This window comes from Conger conger, chromosome 12, assembly GCF_963514075.1.
Source record: "Conger conger chromosome 12, fConCon1.1, whole genome shotgun sequence".
Taxonomy (NCBI): domain Eukaryota; kingdom Metazoa; phylum Chordata; class Actinopteri; order Anguilliformes; family Congridae; genus Conger; species Conger conger.
The window spans coordinates 30,071,956-30,089,918 of record NC_083771.1 but is presented as its reverse complement, the minus strand read 5'-3'; the positions used below and the strand labels follow the sequence as shown (position 1 = coordinate 30,089,918).

Sequence of the window (17,963 nt, the reverse complement as noted above, 5' to 3'; positions counted from 1 at the left end):
ACAAGCTCATTTTTTTTGTTGATTTTGGATTATAACATAACATGAAGCCCATCGATATGTAAGCAAGTAAGTGCATTATCCAGTAAGGGTTTACACAAAAGATAAATAATTAGTAATATATTACAAGATAATAGAACAATAAGATTGCATTCATCCATGATTGATTTTTCCAATTCGGGGAATAAACATTCCTCAAGGAATCAGGCTGCAACACACAGCATAAAATACAATAGTCCTTTTAATCTTCAACAGATCATTAGGATAGAGATCACATGATCTCAGGATAAAGATCCTGTCTTTAAAAGTCCATTATGAATAGAAATGTGTCAGTGGGTCAATCTATGGTAGCCTGAAACTGTCAAACCTTCCCACTCATACTCATGAAATGACAATGGTAACTTGATAAACTGCATGTGTCAGTGACGTGCAGGGTTGTGTTTGAGGCTTGCATATGTCATTATGAATATTTTATATGTATATTTTGTATTTAATTATTTTACTAAATTGTTGGCACTTTTCATCCAACCAATTTCCCAAATATCAGCAAGATCCTATTTGCTCCATACATTTCCCATACATGGTATGCATATTTTCAGTAGGAAAGAATACAGAAATACATACATTCATAAGGTGTTAAGACTGTTGGAGGCCCTGGGGGAATTGGGACAAGGAGGCTGTATATGAGTAAACTATATTATCATCAGCATCCATCCATTATCCTAACCCGCTTATCCTGAGCAGGGGGGCTTCGACCCTATCCCAGGACACATTGGGCGAAAGGCAGGAATACACCCTGGACAGGTCGCCAGTCCATTGCAGGGAACACACACACCATTCACTCACACACTCATACCCACTGGCAATGTAAACTCTCCAATCAGCCTAACCTGCATGTTTTTGGACTATGGGAGGAAACCGGAGTAACCAGAGGAAACCCACACGAACAAGGGGAGAACATGCAAACTCCACACAGAGGACCTCCTTGCTCCTTGCTCCATCCATGCCACCTATCATCAGCATAAAGATAAACAGAAGTGGACTAAGGATTGTCTTCTGAGGTACTCCCCTGGTGACCAACATTGATTAGGACTAATTCATATTGTGTACACATTATATAAAACTATTATCACACAGACCAGCTCCATACTAGACCAATCTTTAAATGCTTTTGATAGGACAATATGGCAGCACTTTTTTTCAATGGTTTAACAATATCATTAAACACCTTTGTTTGTTGTTGCTATGGCTATCTCAAACCAGACTGTTAATTCTCTGCTCAGAATGCTGGAGGTATTCTTTCAGCTGACTGAGTATTACCCAGAAATTCTAGGCTCTTATGGTGAGGCATTTTTGGAGCCCATTGATAATCTGGGAGATTGCATACCTTTGAACCCATTGAAACTCGGCAAAAAACAAAAACAAATATAGAGTACTTATGACAACCAGTTGCAGTGCAGCTGCTTTGACACAGGAGGGCAATGTAGCATTAGAAATACACTCACTGAGAAATACCGTATACCAGCCTGTTAATGCAAATATTTAATTAGCCAATCATGTGGCAGCAACTAAATGGATAAAAGCATGCATACGTTGTCAAGAGAATATGCATGGAATAGCAGCAGAAGACGAATACGTCTAAAAGATTATAATATATAAAAGTATAATAAATACCAAAAAAGTGTTCACTGAGTGTATATTAGAGTAGGCTAGTGCTATAAGGCCTGTCACTTTTATTTTATACCGCCAAAATTTCAGTGCCTACATGTGTAATGCATAATGTCATGTAAATGTTCGGCCAAGTGTTCATTTCGATGTGCTTTGGCAAGGGAAATGTGCCTTGAAGGTTAGTAGGGCAGTTTCCGGTTGCATACGTTGAAGGCGATTCTCTCATTTGTTATTATTTTTTCTCCGATAGCATAGAACGCGTAGCCTGTTAATTCGAAAATAAATGAATACGGGAATTAGTAGCCATTCATTTCCAATCTGGATTCGTGTGGTGTGACTTATTGGTAAACATGTTTGCATAGCCCATGTCTGATAAAAGTGAAGTGGGTCCGATACCAGTCCCCGAAACCTGGGTCCACTGCGACTTAAGTGCGTGACATCAGTTACATTTCGTAACCACATCGTATGTTGCCGTTGGGTATGGAACCAGTTTGGTCGAAGGGGGTTTTATCGGTAAGGACATCTGCCAGTCTACATAAAAGGCTTGGGAATTTGTATAAAGGTATATGTGTGCTCAACTAACTGCTGATTATGTTGCCTCTAAAATCGGTGTTTAGTGCACCGCTTGAATACTTACCACCATGTAGAGCCCGTTAAATGTAAATGAGAGTTGATCTGTACGGTGTAGATTAAAGTCTTTATAGTCCAACCCATCCCTTGAAAAAATGTATTAAAGCAAAAAGTCTTTCACAAGTTATTCACTTTTATTACATGATAAATGTGACTTCAGACAATAGACTTACCCAAACCCCCCTCCCTCACCAGTGAGAAACCACTTACTGGCTGAGGTGTTGAAGATTTTCTCCCGAAGGAACAGATTTCTAAAAACTTTAAAGCAGGGGCCCATAAGTATCCCCTCAAAGTAAAAAAAAATAGTTTGAAGTGTAAATTAAGTGTAAAAATGGGTGACTTTTACCTACATTCACATTTAAGAATAAAGGGGATTCATCCAATTTATCTTAACTTAAAACCTGCCCAGCTTTTTTCAATATCAATTGAACACATTTTTCCCCAAAAGCTGACCGATTCCTCTTTGCAATTCTGATGACATCTGATTGTTATAAAAACACATTTAAGAATTACTCTTAACACTTTAGGTTTATCAAGTGTAATTCTTAAGACATTTGATGCCTACGGCCGCAGATCTTGGTTTATCTGAAGGTCTAGCCCAAGACATCTTAACTGCAATCAAAAAAAAAAAAAAAAAAAAAAAAAAAAAAAAGAGACACAGGCAAGTTTGACGAATTTGCAGTTTTAATGCCATGGAATTTTCTCCCCCCAGACAACTTCCCCAGTGTGTATGGGCACATTCAGAGCAGTAGAAACTGGTTTGCTAGCATGTAACATAGCTACATACTTTACATATTAAGCCACATCGTATGTTTGTGGAGAAAAGCAACCAATAGCAGGGCTTAAATGAGCTCTCCTGCGTCACCTTTAATACCTTGGAACCACCAACTTACAGAAGGCGGAGTCTATATATTAAAAAAAGTTATTTATATATATTTTTTTAACTTGTGTCATGCATGCCAGGAACCAGCCTTGCGATGGTGTTCAGCGCAGCTGTGAGTGAGAAGGTACGGTATGTATCTTTGCTCCCACACAGTGGGGTCTTAGCACAGTAATACCCGTCTGAAAGCTTAAACCAGCCCATGGCATTTGGGGCATGTGTGGTGCGCGCAATGCCGATCGGTTAAGCCTCAGCCGAGGCAGACATTGTTTGTGGCCGGGTGAAGAACCGTGGGCTGTGGGCCTGAGTGTACGAGACTAACAAACATCACCCAAAGGCCAAAATCACCCAAAATGTTCCGCAGCTGAAGGCAGTTCCAAAGGTTTTTCAAAGATCTAGGCTACGTCACTCAACAGAACACATAATGATCAAAGCAAAAACAAAAAAAAGAATTAAAAAAAAAGTTGAATAAAAAAATAAAATAAAATAAAATAAAATAAAATAAACAATACTTTGTCTTTTCGGATACAGGTGCTGGCATTTGATTTAATAAACCCACGGATAATGATAAATCGTTACGTCCAAGAAATATTTCCACAAACAAAAAAGTCACAACTTCAGGTCCAGAATGAAATAAAAGGTGCATCAGAAAATAGATCATCATTCAGCCTGCTCCTCACAATGAAGCCCCAGGGCCCTGAATCAAACAATCACACACAAACCTTTTTTTATTCTTTTTAAAGGGGACAACAGACCCCATTTCAGCAGTACTGAGGATTTGAGGAAAACAAAACTGTATCAGAGGTAAAAAGTTAAAACTGAGAAAGCACCTTTTACAGTTTACAGTGGTTTACAGTCTGATGGAACTTGCATAACCTTTAAATCAAGTACAAAAATAAACTATCTGAGTGATAGTGAAGTGTGCGTCTAGCACATTGTTGCACATATTTCTCTTTTGGATTTAAAAATGCTTATTAAAATGACTCTGGCGGCTCCTTCCTACAGCTACGCTACAGAACAACCGAGTACAGCAGTGTTAACCGGATCATAAGGACTCCTTAAAAGTTGTGAACCTGTTTTCATTCCCTCACTGTTTTTCTGGAGGTTTGAAGAACCAGCAGGATGAAAGAGGAGGAGGCTCAGATCACATGAAGGCTTTTACTTGCTGCTGTGGCTTGCAGCAGATATCAGCAGGAGTCACAAAATGGCTGCTTCTGAAGGAACTGGGCCTGAAGAGAACACTGAATCCCTCAGGAACTGTAAGCTAATGGAAGTGAACACAAGTCTCCGTATGACACCCAATATTCAGTGGCTTTCCCAGCACTAAGGCAACAATAATTCACAAGTAGACACTAGACATGTACAGTACATACATACGTATATATGGCAGATTCAATTTACCCTCAGCGGCACAAATGGTAAGTGAAGAAGTTTGCCAGTCATTCTCAATCTGGATATTGTTAAATATTGTTGATGTCTGCATAGCATTGTCATTTCTCCCAGGATGTATATTCAAGTCTGAAGTTACGTTCCTAATAAATACAATTTTCACTTTAATTTGTAAAGGCCATGGACACAATTTGTCAATTTGATAATTATTACATCTATCTTTAGTGCATTTTTCAAAATGGCAGACAATGCGTAAACTTCAAACTATTATTATTAGCATTTTTTTTTTTACATCTGATAATCTTTACAGTATTACTTAGTTATGGCAGATCTGCACATGACATTCAGCAAAAAATAATCATTATTTTAAATGTATATCCAAAAGAAGTGTGCAGGAGGAGGAGCACACAACACATTATATACATGCCTGATGCAAACCACAAATCTGCCTAAAGCTAAATTAGGGGGGTGGTATGCCGCTTCATGTCACTGCGAAATCTCCAGAAGGAGAACTGAACTTCAAATTCCCCTGTAAAAGGAAAATTCACCCGCACACTACAACAAAAAAAAGAAAAGAAAAGAAAAATGCAAATGGCCGCCATCGAACCTCGCACCGCGCAGCTACCGTTCCCAGTCTTACGTACGGACACGTTCTGCAGGTCACAGAGCGGAGGCGCCGTGAGCAGGAACACGCGGGCGGCGCTCGGCACCAAGTGCGCGGGACGACGAGAACAATGTACAATGTTATTTACAAATATACAGAGTGCAGTTCTGCACACGCGAGTGAAACCGACGGCGCTCTGGAGCGAGACGCGGCCCGGAGAGCTCCGATTCTGCGCCGCTCTTGAGGTCACAGTTGTGCTTTCAGAGTGAAGATCAAAAGATCAAATGCGTATTTTTGCCACTGCTCGTTTTGACTGTGATTTCAAAGTGGCTTCCGGGAGAATTTAGAAAGTTGAACTGAAAACATGGAAATGCACCTCACGCTCAAAGCGAAAATCGGCTTCACTTGCAGAATCTGGCGGGACCAAATCAGTCGTGGGCAATTATGAGACTGGAGCGCTTTCTGTCTGCTCTCCCAGCCTCTGGTCTCCTGGGAAATGCGCTCCACCAGGCAAGGGGGGGGAGGGGAGGAGGGAGGCAAGGGTAGTCAGCCCAGTGTTGAGAACTCCCCCATCGGACGACATCCCTTTTCTCTCCCTCCCTCTCCCCCCTCTCTCTTTCTCTCTCTTGCGCACTTTCTAGCAGCTTGATCGTTTACGGTGAATGGAGGGTGTGCACCCACACCGGTCTCGAGGTGGTATGCCGGGACTGGGTGGCCCTGCCCTGGGGCTCCCCCTCACATGCCGTTGGCAGACATCTTCTTGGGAGCATGGAGCATCTGGGCGTTCTTTGCCTGGTTGGAGGGCAGACAGACAGGTCTGTCAGCAATGTACAATCTAATGATTATCAAGAGCTCCAGACAAGTGTTGCATAATGACAACCAAAGCTGCATTCCTGAAGGTTCCCTCATTTTGCATTTGCAGTAGTGCTCACTTGCAGAGCCCTGATCTGAGAACAGCAGCCAATGGCAATCCCATTCTGCACATAGAGCAGTACCGACTCATTTACTAAATTGTTTACCTTTGTTCTGCATAAAAGCACTCATTTGCAGAACACTGATCTGAGATCAGCTCCCAGCAGTTACCACGGTTTCCATAATAGTGTTCACTTGCTGAACACTGATCAGGAATCAGCCTTGCCGAGGGGAGTTTGGGAGGCCCATTAAGGAATGGAGGGGGTGGAAATATTTCGGTCTGAAATCAGTATGACTGAAAACCATAGGCATTTTAAAAGCATCGTCAATTATGCAAATTCATCAGATTAGCCTGACATGAATTTGAGTTAATAAGTACCGGCATGGGAAGTCTTTGAAATATGCTGCTCTTTTAAGTCCTTAGAACCTAAGTGAGAGAGTGTGACTGGTACTGAAGTGTGTGACTGGTACTACAGTTGCATAAGGTGTAATCGCGTTTTCCCTCCTTCTCGTTCTGTACCACAGATGATCAGAAACGCGTCCACGGACACAATCACACCACTGCTAGCAGGACTTACATGAATGATCTGTGCTTCGGCCGACGGCATGTCAGAAATGAAGGCCTTGTCCAGGAGTTCTTCCCCCTAGAGAACACAAAACGGATGAGCCACAAAGCACTGCAAGCCCGTTCAAGCACACATATTCCAGTGTGCACGTGTGTAATTGTATATCAAAGTGTAAATCACTGGTGCAATTTTATGATTGTTTCAGAAGGTGGCATTCTGAATGGCTATGAAGTAGTTCCAGCAAAATTGACCTCATCACCATTCCAAATTCATGCACAAGCAAGTTCGACATTCTATCGCAAATTGGATAATCCATTTGTAACGGACATGAATGGCATAAAATTAAATTGACAAGCCACAGACAAAAAAAATTATTGTATTTGTTAGTGTAGAATTCAGTCTGTCGCAAGTAGCTGTGATACGAGTGGAATAAGCCACTGCGCTGTGCAGTATGAAAATAATACAACTCTTCAGGGTGATTAACGACCCATGAGCATCAGCTCTGTACTGTAACGTGCCACCCTCAGGATTATTTCCATACGACCGTACAGCCCAGAGGGGTTTATCCCACATTTACTGCACGGAAAAATTAACATTTTGTGGAGCAGCAGCAATGTGCTCGGTGTTGCTCCATAAATTGAGACTTTTTTTTGAGCTGCATTTCCTTGCCTTCCTCTCTTTGATGATGGGCGCTGGGTCCTTCAGCAGGTCCTGGGAGGCCAGCATGGGTTTCTCCTGCACAGAGGGTTCACTCACGGCCGGGGGGGAGGGCGCTTTCTGCGGGGGGGGGGGGGGGGGGGGGGGGGCAGAGACGCGTCATGCGAAATCACCATTATATAACCACGCGTAAAGGGACTATCGCGTCTTATCGCAATGTCAATAGCTTATTTTAATCCCCGCTCCCTTACAGAACGCCGTGACCAAATGGCAAACGTTACGTAGGCATGACTGTCTGGTAGGGGCCCCGTGTTCGTTTGGCTGCCTGCAGCTATGTGGCACTCAGCTCTGTTCACGCTGCACTGTCTGTCGGTAAGGTCACGCATGGCGGACTAGCACGGATCGAAGCGTCGGCTCTGTATGGGTGGTGTCGGCGAATGTTCTACGGTGCGCGCAAGTACGCGTGTACTTAAGAAAAGGACTGCTTCAGCACTAAAGAGAACTAAAATAAATCACTTAAATAAATGTGAGTAAATAAACGGTTTAAGATTCGACATTTGTTTTCTACATTGAAACGTTACCAGTACGTGGCTTTAGGAGTAATAGTGACCCTTGCTCTGCAGGCTGCTTTTCAGGACCAGTGGCACTGAAGAGGTTTTTCGGCATTGCTGAGGTCACCAGTCACATGCAAATAAAGTCTCACTCGAATCAGCATGGCTTCAAGGAGATCAAGGAGCTGTAATAGTCTCTATTAACAATAATATCTTGGACTTACTATTGAGTAAATCTTATTTGAAACCTACCCCCACATCATAAAAAGCAGTGTGGTATAGACAGTCCTAAACAAGAGCTCTGCCTGGACTGTAGACTTCACCGTTCAAACATGTCACAGGCAAAAAGGCTATATACCAAAGAACAATTTTGTTCTGAACACAGCAGAAATTAGAAGACATTAGTTAACAATTGGGAGGAATTACAGTGGTCCAGGTAGTTAGGCCCAGACCTGGCCTGTGAGGCTTCGATCCTTACCTCCAACTTTGGCACTGGGGGAATGACGGGGGGTTTGGGAGTGAGGTCGGTCAGGTACATGGCCCGGGAAAGCAGCAGCAGGGAGGGGGGCACGTTCTCTTTCAAATGCAGGTCCAGCCACTGAGAGCAGGGGGGCGGAGGAAACGGGGGAAAGAGCAGGTCAGTACACCCCACTGGAGCCGCAAGCCTCCCGCGTCCCCACATCTCAGTAAGAGCACAATTCCACAAATCAGATCACCTGCATCCCTGTGTGAAGACATGGAGTCCTACACCTCTGCAGTGGATGCAGACACTCCCCCCCACCCCACCCCACCACAGACAGCTCATGACATTTCGAGCTCACACCCATAGCTTTCCGTTTATATATGTTTCTAGAATATTTTGTTGATAATATGTGTTCTTGCTGTCCATATCTCCAGACACAAAGTGCAATATAGGCAGTGCTCTCATGCTATGCCAGTTTGTCTGTCTGTAGGTATATATGCGTATGTGTGCACAGTATGCATGAATCTTTCCATTTCTTTTCCTCCTAGTCTAATGTATGATGGGAGATGAAGCCTCCTTCCAGGTGACAACTAACAGTATACTGTTTTTCACACATTATATAGTAAACATAGTTTAATGCCCCCAGGTGCAAAGACTGCATTAAAGACTGTTTCAGTTAGTCTGCAGGCATTAATCTTCTGCGGGCGCACATTAACTCTACCTGCTGCAGCTGCTGGTGGAGCTGCTCTGTGGTCAGACCCAGTGACCTCATCCCCCTGCTCCTGCAGGCTGCCTGCAGCTCCGACACGCTCATGGCTGACACGCCCTCCGTGGCGATCATCTGAGAGAGAGAACGAGAGAGAGAGGGAGGGAGGGAGGGAGAGAGTGAGTTACGCAACCGCAAAGTCACTGAGGTCACATCGAGGTATAACAGAAGTAACAGCGCTGAACAATGTTGGATCCCTGCCCAAGTTCACACCCCAAAACTGGGGGGGGGGGGTTAAGTTATTGCACCATGAACCACAAGCAAAGGATTCAGCTGTACAAATGTTCTTTTATGAAACATCTTCACAGACTCAGGAGAAGGAATAAAATGTCATTTAAAAAAAGTAGAAAAAATGATCTTATGTGCACATGTGCCATTAATGTTAAGCCAGTATTAGGGAATCTGACGGAATGCCCACTTGTGCCCCCCGACCTCCTGGTGACCCCCCCGACGCCCTCCTCATGCCCCCCCCCCCGACCTCCTGGTGCCCCCGACCCCATCCTCATGTCCCCCCCTGCCCCCTCCTCGTGCCCCTCCTGCCCCCCCGACCTCCTCCTGGTGCCCCCCTGACCCCCTCCTCATGTCCCCCCCTGCCCCCTCCTCGTGCCCCTCCTGCCCCCCCGACCCCCCCCTCGTGCCCTCCCGACCCCCTCCTCGTGCCCCTCCTGCCCCCCCGAACCCCTCATCGTGCCCCCCTGACCCCCTCCTCGTGCCCCCCTGCCCCCTCCTCGTGCCCCCCTGCCCGCTTCCTCATGCCCCCCTGCCCCCTCCTGGTGCCCCCCTGATCCCCTCCACATGGCCCCCCCTGCCCGCTCCCTCATGCCCCCCTGCCCCACCTCGTCGTCGGCCTTGATGGTGCGCAGCTGCAGCAGCAGCTGGAACCTCAGCAGGTTGTTGGTGCCGATGGGCTGCAGCTCCAGCAGCTTGCACAGAGCCACCAGCTGGGGGCGCTCCAGGTGCTCCAGCGTCAGCTCGTCCTCAAACAGCTTGGAGAACTGCACGATGTCCTTGGTGGTGGGCTGCTCCCCGGTGTGCCGCACCTGCGCGTGCGAGAGGGGTGGAGAGTTAAGACCGCACGGAGAGCGCCTTTCCAATTTCACCCCACACAGGCCCTCACCCCAAACCACCAAGGTGAAGGCCCCAGTCAGAAACGGTTACTCAAGCATTAGCTTTTATTCGCGTTATTTTGTTATTTTTCTAAAACAAGCCTGTGTTGTGAGAGCAACAGGGCTGCAGGTGGTTAGTGCATGTGATCCATAAATAACCAGGAGTCAGACAGACAGGCAAACGGGGAGGGAACGGAAGCGGGGGCCAATGGGAGCGGAGAAGCCGAGTCCCCGTGGCGATTTATGGACGCGCAGTTCAGAGTTCCAGTCCCCAGCTCTTGAAAAATCCCAGCTCATTTATCTGAGCTGCTGAGTGCATCGCCCCTTCAGGCCGACTCTCCCCTTTACTCTTTTCGGCTTTGGTGTTCCCAGGGTTAGTGACAGACGCAGCTGCGAGCAGCACTCACGCTACCCCTGTCTAACCGAACAGGGGGAAGAGACACGACGTTCCCGCCCGCCTGCACAAAGGCTCCGGCGAACACGAGGCGTGGTGGCTGGATGACAGTCGCCACGGTAACACGGGCAGGGTTTTAGAGACGTCTAACCGACGTCTCCTTGCATGCCGAGGCCCGCTTACCTTCTGCACGTAGGTGGAAAACTTCTGCGTCTCGTCGCCGACCTGGGCCTTGTTCCTCCTGGCCATCTCGGCGATGGTCTCCTGCAGGAATTTTGCTAGCTCCAGCTTGGCGGCCAACCCCTTCTTCTGCTTTTCCTCCTACAGCGGGGGGGACAAAGGAAGAGCAAATGAGCTTCCAGTCCAACACAAAAAGAAACCCCACCCCCAAACCCCCCCCCCACTGTCTACCACTCTTGAGGTCCACACCTGGTTTCCCACTTAGTGGCTGTGTGCTCAGATTGTACAGAACCGCGCCGAGTCAACAGTTGACGTAACACCTCTCAGTGTACCGGGCGCTAAAAACAAACAAAAGCATCTGCCTTCTTCTATATCAAAGGTTTCTGTGACCAACGGAGAAACACACACGAGTCTGTTAATGGGGCTTCACTGAAAATGGCATAAGCTGCAAATTATTCTCTTCCTTAGGCTGAGCAAACGCCTCAGCGCTGATGGCAACGACTGTACAGCTGCAGGAACTTCATTCAGGCACCAGAAACACCAAGCGGACATGCATTCAATCGCCTGCAGCTCATGGCTGGAAAAGACCTCACAGCCGTCTCAGACGCACAAGCTCTTCAGTTCTGTAAAGCATGCCGAGAGACATTCACAAGCCAACTTTTACTCCATTAAGGACCTTTTTCAATGAATACTGACAGCTGCCAGTGTCACCCACCAACTTCTGGAATTTCTCATTTATTGAATAATGCAAAGAAGAACCATTTCCCTCTTATTTAAACAAGGTTAAAACCCTTTAATGTGCTGCTTGACCGTTTGGTAGAACATATCATATGTTTTCCATGGCTCTTTACTTGGCGAGGACATTAAAGGGGTAAAGAATAAGACAGAAAGTGCCACCGCCCGCAGATCGGACCCCAGCTACTCAAGGCTGAGAAGTAACAGCCCCAGGGACTGGGCCAGACCGTCTCACCCAACCTATACTTTTGCAAGTACGTCACATTTAACATCACAGTTTGGTTACCAGCAGCTGGAAGTTAACCATCTGGGGGGGGCAAGAAAACGTATCCCGTATGTTGCATGTTGATTCATACCAAGTATGTGACAACAGGCACTGTTCTGAAGAGCCCCATTCACCAAATAATAATTTCACTTTCTCTTTAAGGTTGGCACACCTTAAAAGCACACAAAACAAAGCAAAACTGAAAGGCCCTTTTGGAGACTGATTTTTCCGCAGCATGGGAACTCCCCAACTTTCTGACTAACCGGCGGTGTGACCTCATAGTTTACATTACAGATCCAGACCCTCACGTGTCCTGATGCAGTTAACCTTTGGCTAAACAACCATTAAACATAGGAAGCTGATAAGAATGCTCAAACACTTGTCTGCTGCAGGTGAGCTCCACTTGAGGTGAAGAGTAGACCTGACCAAACAACCCCAGAGGAGATGACTCGCCTCCAGGCCAAGTTACTTAAGTGTAAGTATGTGCATTTACCGGCTGTACAAATTTTGCACAAAATGTTTTTTTCCCCCACCCACTGGTTCCTTGTTCATTAGTATATTCCCATTCATACAATTCCTATAAGCAGTTCCTGGTAAGATTAAGTTTTATCTCTAACATTTTAGCCACCATACTTCTGTAGTGGCATCTGTAAAGCTCAGCTCCAACTTCAAACACACTGGACGGAGCAGGTAAGACTCACATCTACTGAAACGCAAACTGCCATTTTGGTTCAAACCAGAACGGTGAGTCGGTGGAGATAGGTAGGATAGTTTATAGATCATTAACCATCAATGTGCCTCTTAAAAACAAGCCCTTAACCTCTGAACAACAGCACATGTGAGAGTGGTTATGATTAACAGTTTTCGTCAAACCCTGTGGACTTCTATTCACATACAGTATGACCTAGATACTTCAGGGAGGGCTCAGGCCTTTACCTTCCAACTGAAAACACAAGAACTATAGAGGACTTTAGGCAGCTGAGAAGAAACATCTGACTTCTGGAGCATTAACTGCATGCGTCACTTGCTTGCCAAATAAATCTGAACACTCACAAGATGCACTTCTTCCAATGACTAAAGTATGTACACGTCACAATAAATTAAGTCCACCAAACACAGTGGGGAAAATCCTACAATGACACATTTTATTGCACATGGTTGCGCCAGTCCCATCTTACCCTTAATTTGCTTACTTCCGTTAATATTTATACTGCAGTTAAGTTCTCAGCATATACTTATCAGTAAATTTTACGCTCATTTAGACAGCAGATATTGGATTGATAGAGGTCACTATCTAAAGCAACTGAAAGACGGGCAAACAATTGAAACAGCACGTGCATTATATTGGGCCAGATCAGGAGTCAATACACAAAAACACTGACACTAGGAACTGTTGGCAGATTACTGACGTAATAAAGGTAGCATTAAGCGTGGCGCAGTGGAGGCTGGGACTCGCCTTTTTGGACTCGGTCTCGAAGGTGGAGGGCAGCATCTCGGGGAACAGCTTGAGGAAGACGGGCAGGAGGAACTCCATGAAGGGCACGATGATGAAGACAGTGAAAGGGACCAGCCGGAACAAGTCTGCGCATGTCCGCATCAGCTGAAGAGGAGGAGGACGAAGAAGAGACAAAATTACCACCGCATCCCAAACCGGGCTGGCCACACAGAACCATCTTTGAAACTGAACCATCGCCAATATTGTCTTCATAACAGTTCCAAAGACAAGAGGGGACAACATCAGCAAAGGCACAGGGCTGTCAAACTCTAGTCCTGGATGGCCACAGAATCTACAGATTTAGCAGTTCTCTTTCGATTAGAAGCCAGTTAAGGCCATGGAAACTATATGTGCAGACTTTTTAGCCACCCAAACACTTTTAAGCAGGTCAGCTCTGAAGCACACTAAAAATCAGAACACAATGCAGAACCCTCCGTGGCTAGAGGCAAGATCACTGCTCTCGCCAATCTGACTGGACACGAGACAGCCCCAACCCTGTACTCGGGACTGTACATTAGGTCTGGATGGAAACTCACCCATTTTATATGTGCAATTTAAAAACAATACGTGCCTGGCAAAATCCCCTGAACAATAAAACCTCCAGCCAAAAGCCAAACTTGTTTTACAACCTGTAATCTGCCCGTATCCTTAGATACAATCAACAAATAATGGAAGATCCGCTCTCCAGTATAAGCTGGGTAATTAAACCACTGCCTTGTTGCAATTACTTTGTCTATCCAACTACCCAACCTCAACACAAACATTTCAGGATTTATACCTACTTTAAGAAACCTAGTTTCTGAAACATGTGGGAAACAAGAGTACAGCAGCAGAGGGATTTGAGAAATACTGATGTCAACACAACAAATGTGCAAGACTACAAAAGGGAGGTCAGGGGAGAATATCTGATCTGTTCTGAAAGCAGATCAATATGGTGAGCCTCCAACATAAGGATCTCAAAGACCAGATCTTGAGGGCCGCAGCATCAGCATGTTTCTACGCCGTTTCGTTTAATTCACCAGCCAATTCAGGCCTTTAACACAACGGTTTATGTGTCGGGGGGTCTCTTCATCATGTTGATGATTTAAATGAAATAAACTGAGTTCTGAAACATGGATAACAGATAGCGGGCCCTCCGGAATGGACGTTTAGGATCCGTGCCGAGCGCTATTTGAGCAACAGCCTGTGCCCGTACCCTCCTCCTCTCCCTCCTGGTGAGCTGCTGCCCGTGCAGGAGCCTCCAGACCATCCTGCCGGCGATGCTGGTGTCGATCCCCAGCAGGCGGAAGCCGTGGTAGTAGTGTTTCAGCTCTTCCACCACCCTCTGCATGATGGACTTCCGAATCACCGCCTTCTCCGCCGCTTTGGGGGCGGGGGCAGCGGCCGCGGCGGGCGGGGGCGGGGCAGCGTCCGCGGCCAGAGGAGGGGCGGGGCTGGCCGAGACCGGGTCCCTGCCCGGAGAGTCAACCGCCGCAGGCTTCTCCTTCTCCTTCTCCTTCTCCTTCTCCTTCTCCTTCTCCTTCTCCTTCTCCTTCTCCTTGGCCTCCTGGAGCCAGCGGCAGGAGCTGTGGAGGGCGCGGGCCTGGATGCAGCCGGGTCGCACACGGATCAGAGCGCAGTGGCCATGCGACCACCTCGGCGCCCGTGTGCTCAGGGCCGCCCGCCTGGAGTGCTCCAGGTGGTAGCGGACACAGGATGTCGGCGGCAGGGAGGCACAGCTATGGCTTTTGGAGAGCAAGTAGGATCCCCTAAAGAAACAAAGGAAACTGTAAATGACCTCTTCATGCTCAACGTGAAGCAAAGGCCACGCAACCCATACACTAACAATAACGTAGGCTCATGAGGTAAACACAGATCTTCAACTTCATAGTACATAAATTATGATGTAGCAAACATGCCTAGACACACATTCAATAATATTTCATAATGAGAAATAATTTAAATGAGAACATGCCCCACTATCAAGGGAACTTTTATTTCGACTGAGAAAATGCAATTATGTTAATTATTTGAGTGATGAATTCTTTCTCCATATTCCATTAAACACCATTACTGCTGGGAGATTATAGGTACAACGTAGCAAAACATTATTACAAGCCCAAAAATGAAAACCGAATGCCTAGTTACAATTATTGAACTAAATAGGCGTAAACGTCGTTTATTAACTCTATAGACCTAAACAAAATCCGTTCGCTTTATTACCTTGATCTCGCCACGGCAAACAGCACTTGTGAACTGAATACGGCCATGGTCTGTGCCTTCCTTCTGAAATGTCAACCACATGAAAAGATTAACACATACAACATTTACGGAGGATTGTTGTCAAACAATACCGAAACCAGACCCATTAGGTAGCTGCCTCCGACTATTCGAGCGTTTATTCTTAGCGAGCAATATCCATGGTAAAAATAAGACAACGGCGTAGGACTTTAGCGGCGAAACATAATATTGCACGCACACTGAATTCACGTGTCAAAACTTAGGAAACTGCCCACCAATCTACCCTCTGTTGAACCAACACCGCCAGTCTGTAACAGTTGAAGAAGCCTAGACATTCGCCCTTAACAGTCTGACGTTGGTTTAGCTAACAGTAATATTGACAAATAAATATTAACGTTAAAAGGACTTGAAAATAAATGCAGGGAACGAAATCAAAATGCCGCTGCACTTGTTGCATAACGATTAGCTAAGAGGTGGCTGACTAGCTAACGTTGCGTCCCTACACACGTGCCCCTGCTACAACGTTACCTAACTAAACGTTAATTGCAAGAAATTTAGCTAGCTGATCACTAAACAAATCACTTTAACGTTATATAACCAATATACACAATTATATCACGTGTAAATATACGGCCTACTAGGTTGCTTGTTAGCCACCTAGCTAGCTCATTCGATCATTGCTTAGCATGTAACTTCAGCTTCTGGCATTTCCAACTCGGTGGTATTTTACAGTTAGTTAACGTTGGCTAACGGTAGCCAACCAATTGCTCACGCTAAAGGTTGAACCTGCCGTTCGGTAACATTACACGTAATCGAATTGTTGATTTGACAAAACATCTGTTGGTTACCTTGGAAATGTCCGTCTTCCAAAAATTTTCCACTGCTACACGGCGACCATTCGACTCGGCTGACAGATCGGATGACTGCCCGAAAGATGGAGCTTGGATTTGCAATAACTCCTCCCGAAGCTCGGAGTCAAATTTCCTATTCGGACGCGCACACAGCGCTGTCAGCGGTAATGTGGGACTGTTTCCGTCGAAAAAAATGAAATCCATTCAAAGCGATCGGCTGGCCATTATAACAGGTTTCGTAATAATGATTGTCGTGTTGAAGTAGATAAATATACGGCTATTTACAACGGATTTTCAGTTTATTATCCTTTCAGACGAAGCCGTGAGCAACGAGCAGTGTTCCTTCCGAAGGTTGTTAGCGCACGCCACACAAACATGGCTGACGCGAGAGTTGAGTGAAAGAAAACACCCACAGAATTTTTGACAAACAGGCCTTCACACCAATAGTGGCTCGCACAAGAATTAACGCAAGCATGACGTCGAAAAACTATTGTCCAATCGCCGCATCTGTCGCGTTGGAACGTCCCAAAAGTACCTAAAATGTGATTTGTTAATCGCTTGAACTGTATGTACCCGATGGTATGTACCAAGCGTACCTAGGTATGTGCTGCAGAACAATTATGTAGTATTTAAGACGACAAATCTAGTCTCCTGAGTTTTTATATTTACTTTGTTTTTTAAATATATATATTCTTTCTGCAACCAAGACTATCATGCAAGAGTAGGCCACTCCACAACAAGGTATAGGATCTTGATTTTCAGGAGCAATTTAAATCATCGTGGTTTGGACGTGTCAACATTGCATCATGAAGTCTACTCGTTTAATACTTCATTCCTTCTTACAAAATGAACGCTTGAAAAGATTGACAATGTTCATTGACAGCAACGTATTCAAGGTTATCCAATGTGCCCTTGGATTAAAATGACATTACATTACATTACATTATTGGCATTTGGCAGACGCTCTTATCCAGAGCGACGTACAACAAAGTGCATACCCATAACCAGGGATAAGTTCGCTGAAAGACCCCTAGACGGAAGTACAATTTCAACTGCTACCTGTACAACAAAGATAAGGACGAGGACCTTTTTTTTTTTTTTTTTTTTTTTGAGAACAAAGAAACAAACAAACAGAGCAAAAGTGACCAAAGTTAACTATCCAAACACTGCTTACCTAGCCAACTAAAAATACCGATACACAAAGCAAGTCACAGAGACAACAATTAAGGTTCACAGGGAGGTAGGGAGTGATGGGGAGAGGTGCTGCTTGAAGAGGTGTGTCTTCAGCTTGCGCTTGAAGGTGGGGAGAGATTGTACAGTTCTGACCTCAACGGGGAGTTCGTTCCACCACCATGGAGCCAGAACAGACAGTAGTCGTGAGCGTGAGGTGGAGGTTCGGAGAGGGGGAGGTGCCAAGCGGCCTGTGGAGGCTGAACGAAGAGGTCTGGCAGGGGTGTAGGGTCTGATGATTGTTTGTAGATAAGCTGGGGAAGACCCTTTAACTGCTTGGAAGGCTAGCACCAATGTTTTTAATTTGATGCGAGCCATGACAGGCAGCCAGTGGAGGGAAGTAAGCAGGGGGGTGATGTGTGAGTATTTGGGAAGGTTGAAGACCAGACGAGCTGCTGCATTCT

General features: G+C 45.6%; 1 protein-coding gene across 1 annotated transcript; it reads right to left on the bottom strand.

Annotated features, from left to right (window-relative positions):
• Positions 1 to 2,961: 2,961 nt before the first annotated feature.
• On the bottom strand, positions 2,962 to 16,705 carry LOC133142440 (LETM1 domain-containing protein LETM2, mitochondrial-like). The gene is made up of 11 exons (XM_061263660.1): positions 16,327 to 16,705; positions 15,461 to 15,523; positions 14,454 to 15,006; positions 13,220 to 13,363; positions 10,767 to 10,904; positions 9,920 to 10,123; positions 9,039 to 9,158; positions 8,333 to 8,452; positions 7,316 to 7,423; positions 6,659 to 6,724; positions 2,962 to 5,960 (listed from the first exon to the last, which is right to left on the bottom strand). The coding sequence occupies exons 2-11, from the start codon at positions 15,505 to 15,507 to the stop codon at positions 5,904 to 5,906; spliced, it is 1,557 nt and encodes a 518-aa protein (XP_061119644.1). The 5' UTR covers positions 15,508 to 15,523; positions 16,327 to 16,705; the 3' UTR covers positions 2,962 to 5,903.
• Positions 16,706 to 17,963: the final 1,258 nt, after the last annotated feature.

Bases quoted from the DNA above. Each gene is read 5' to 3' on its own strand.
- LOC133142440 (XM_061263660.1), bottom strand. From the start codon at position 15,507: ATGGCCGTATTCAGTTCACAAGTGCTGTTTGCCGTGGCGAGATCAAG. The intron at 7,424-8,332 runs GTAAGGATCGAA...CCCCCCCCGCAG, and splicing joins CCCCAGTGCCAAAGTTGGAG to AAAGCGCCCTCCCCCCCGGC. The intron at 5,961-6,658 runs GTAAGTCCTGCT...CCCTCCAACCAG, and splicing joins CCGAAGCACAGATCATTCAT to GCAAAGAACGCCCAGATGCT.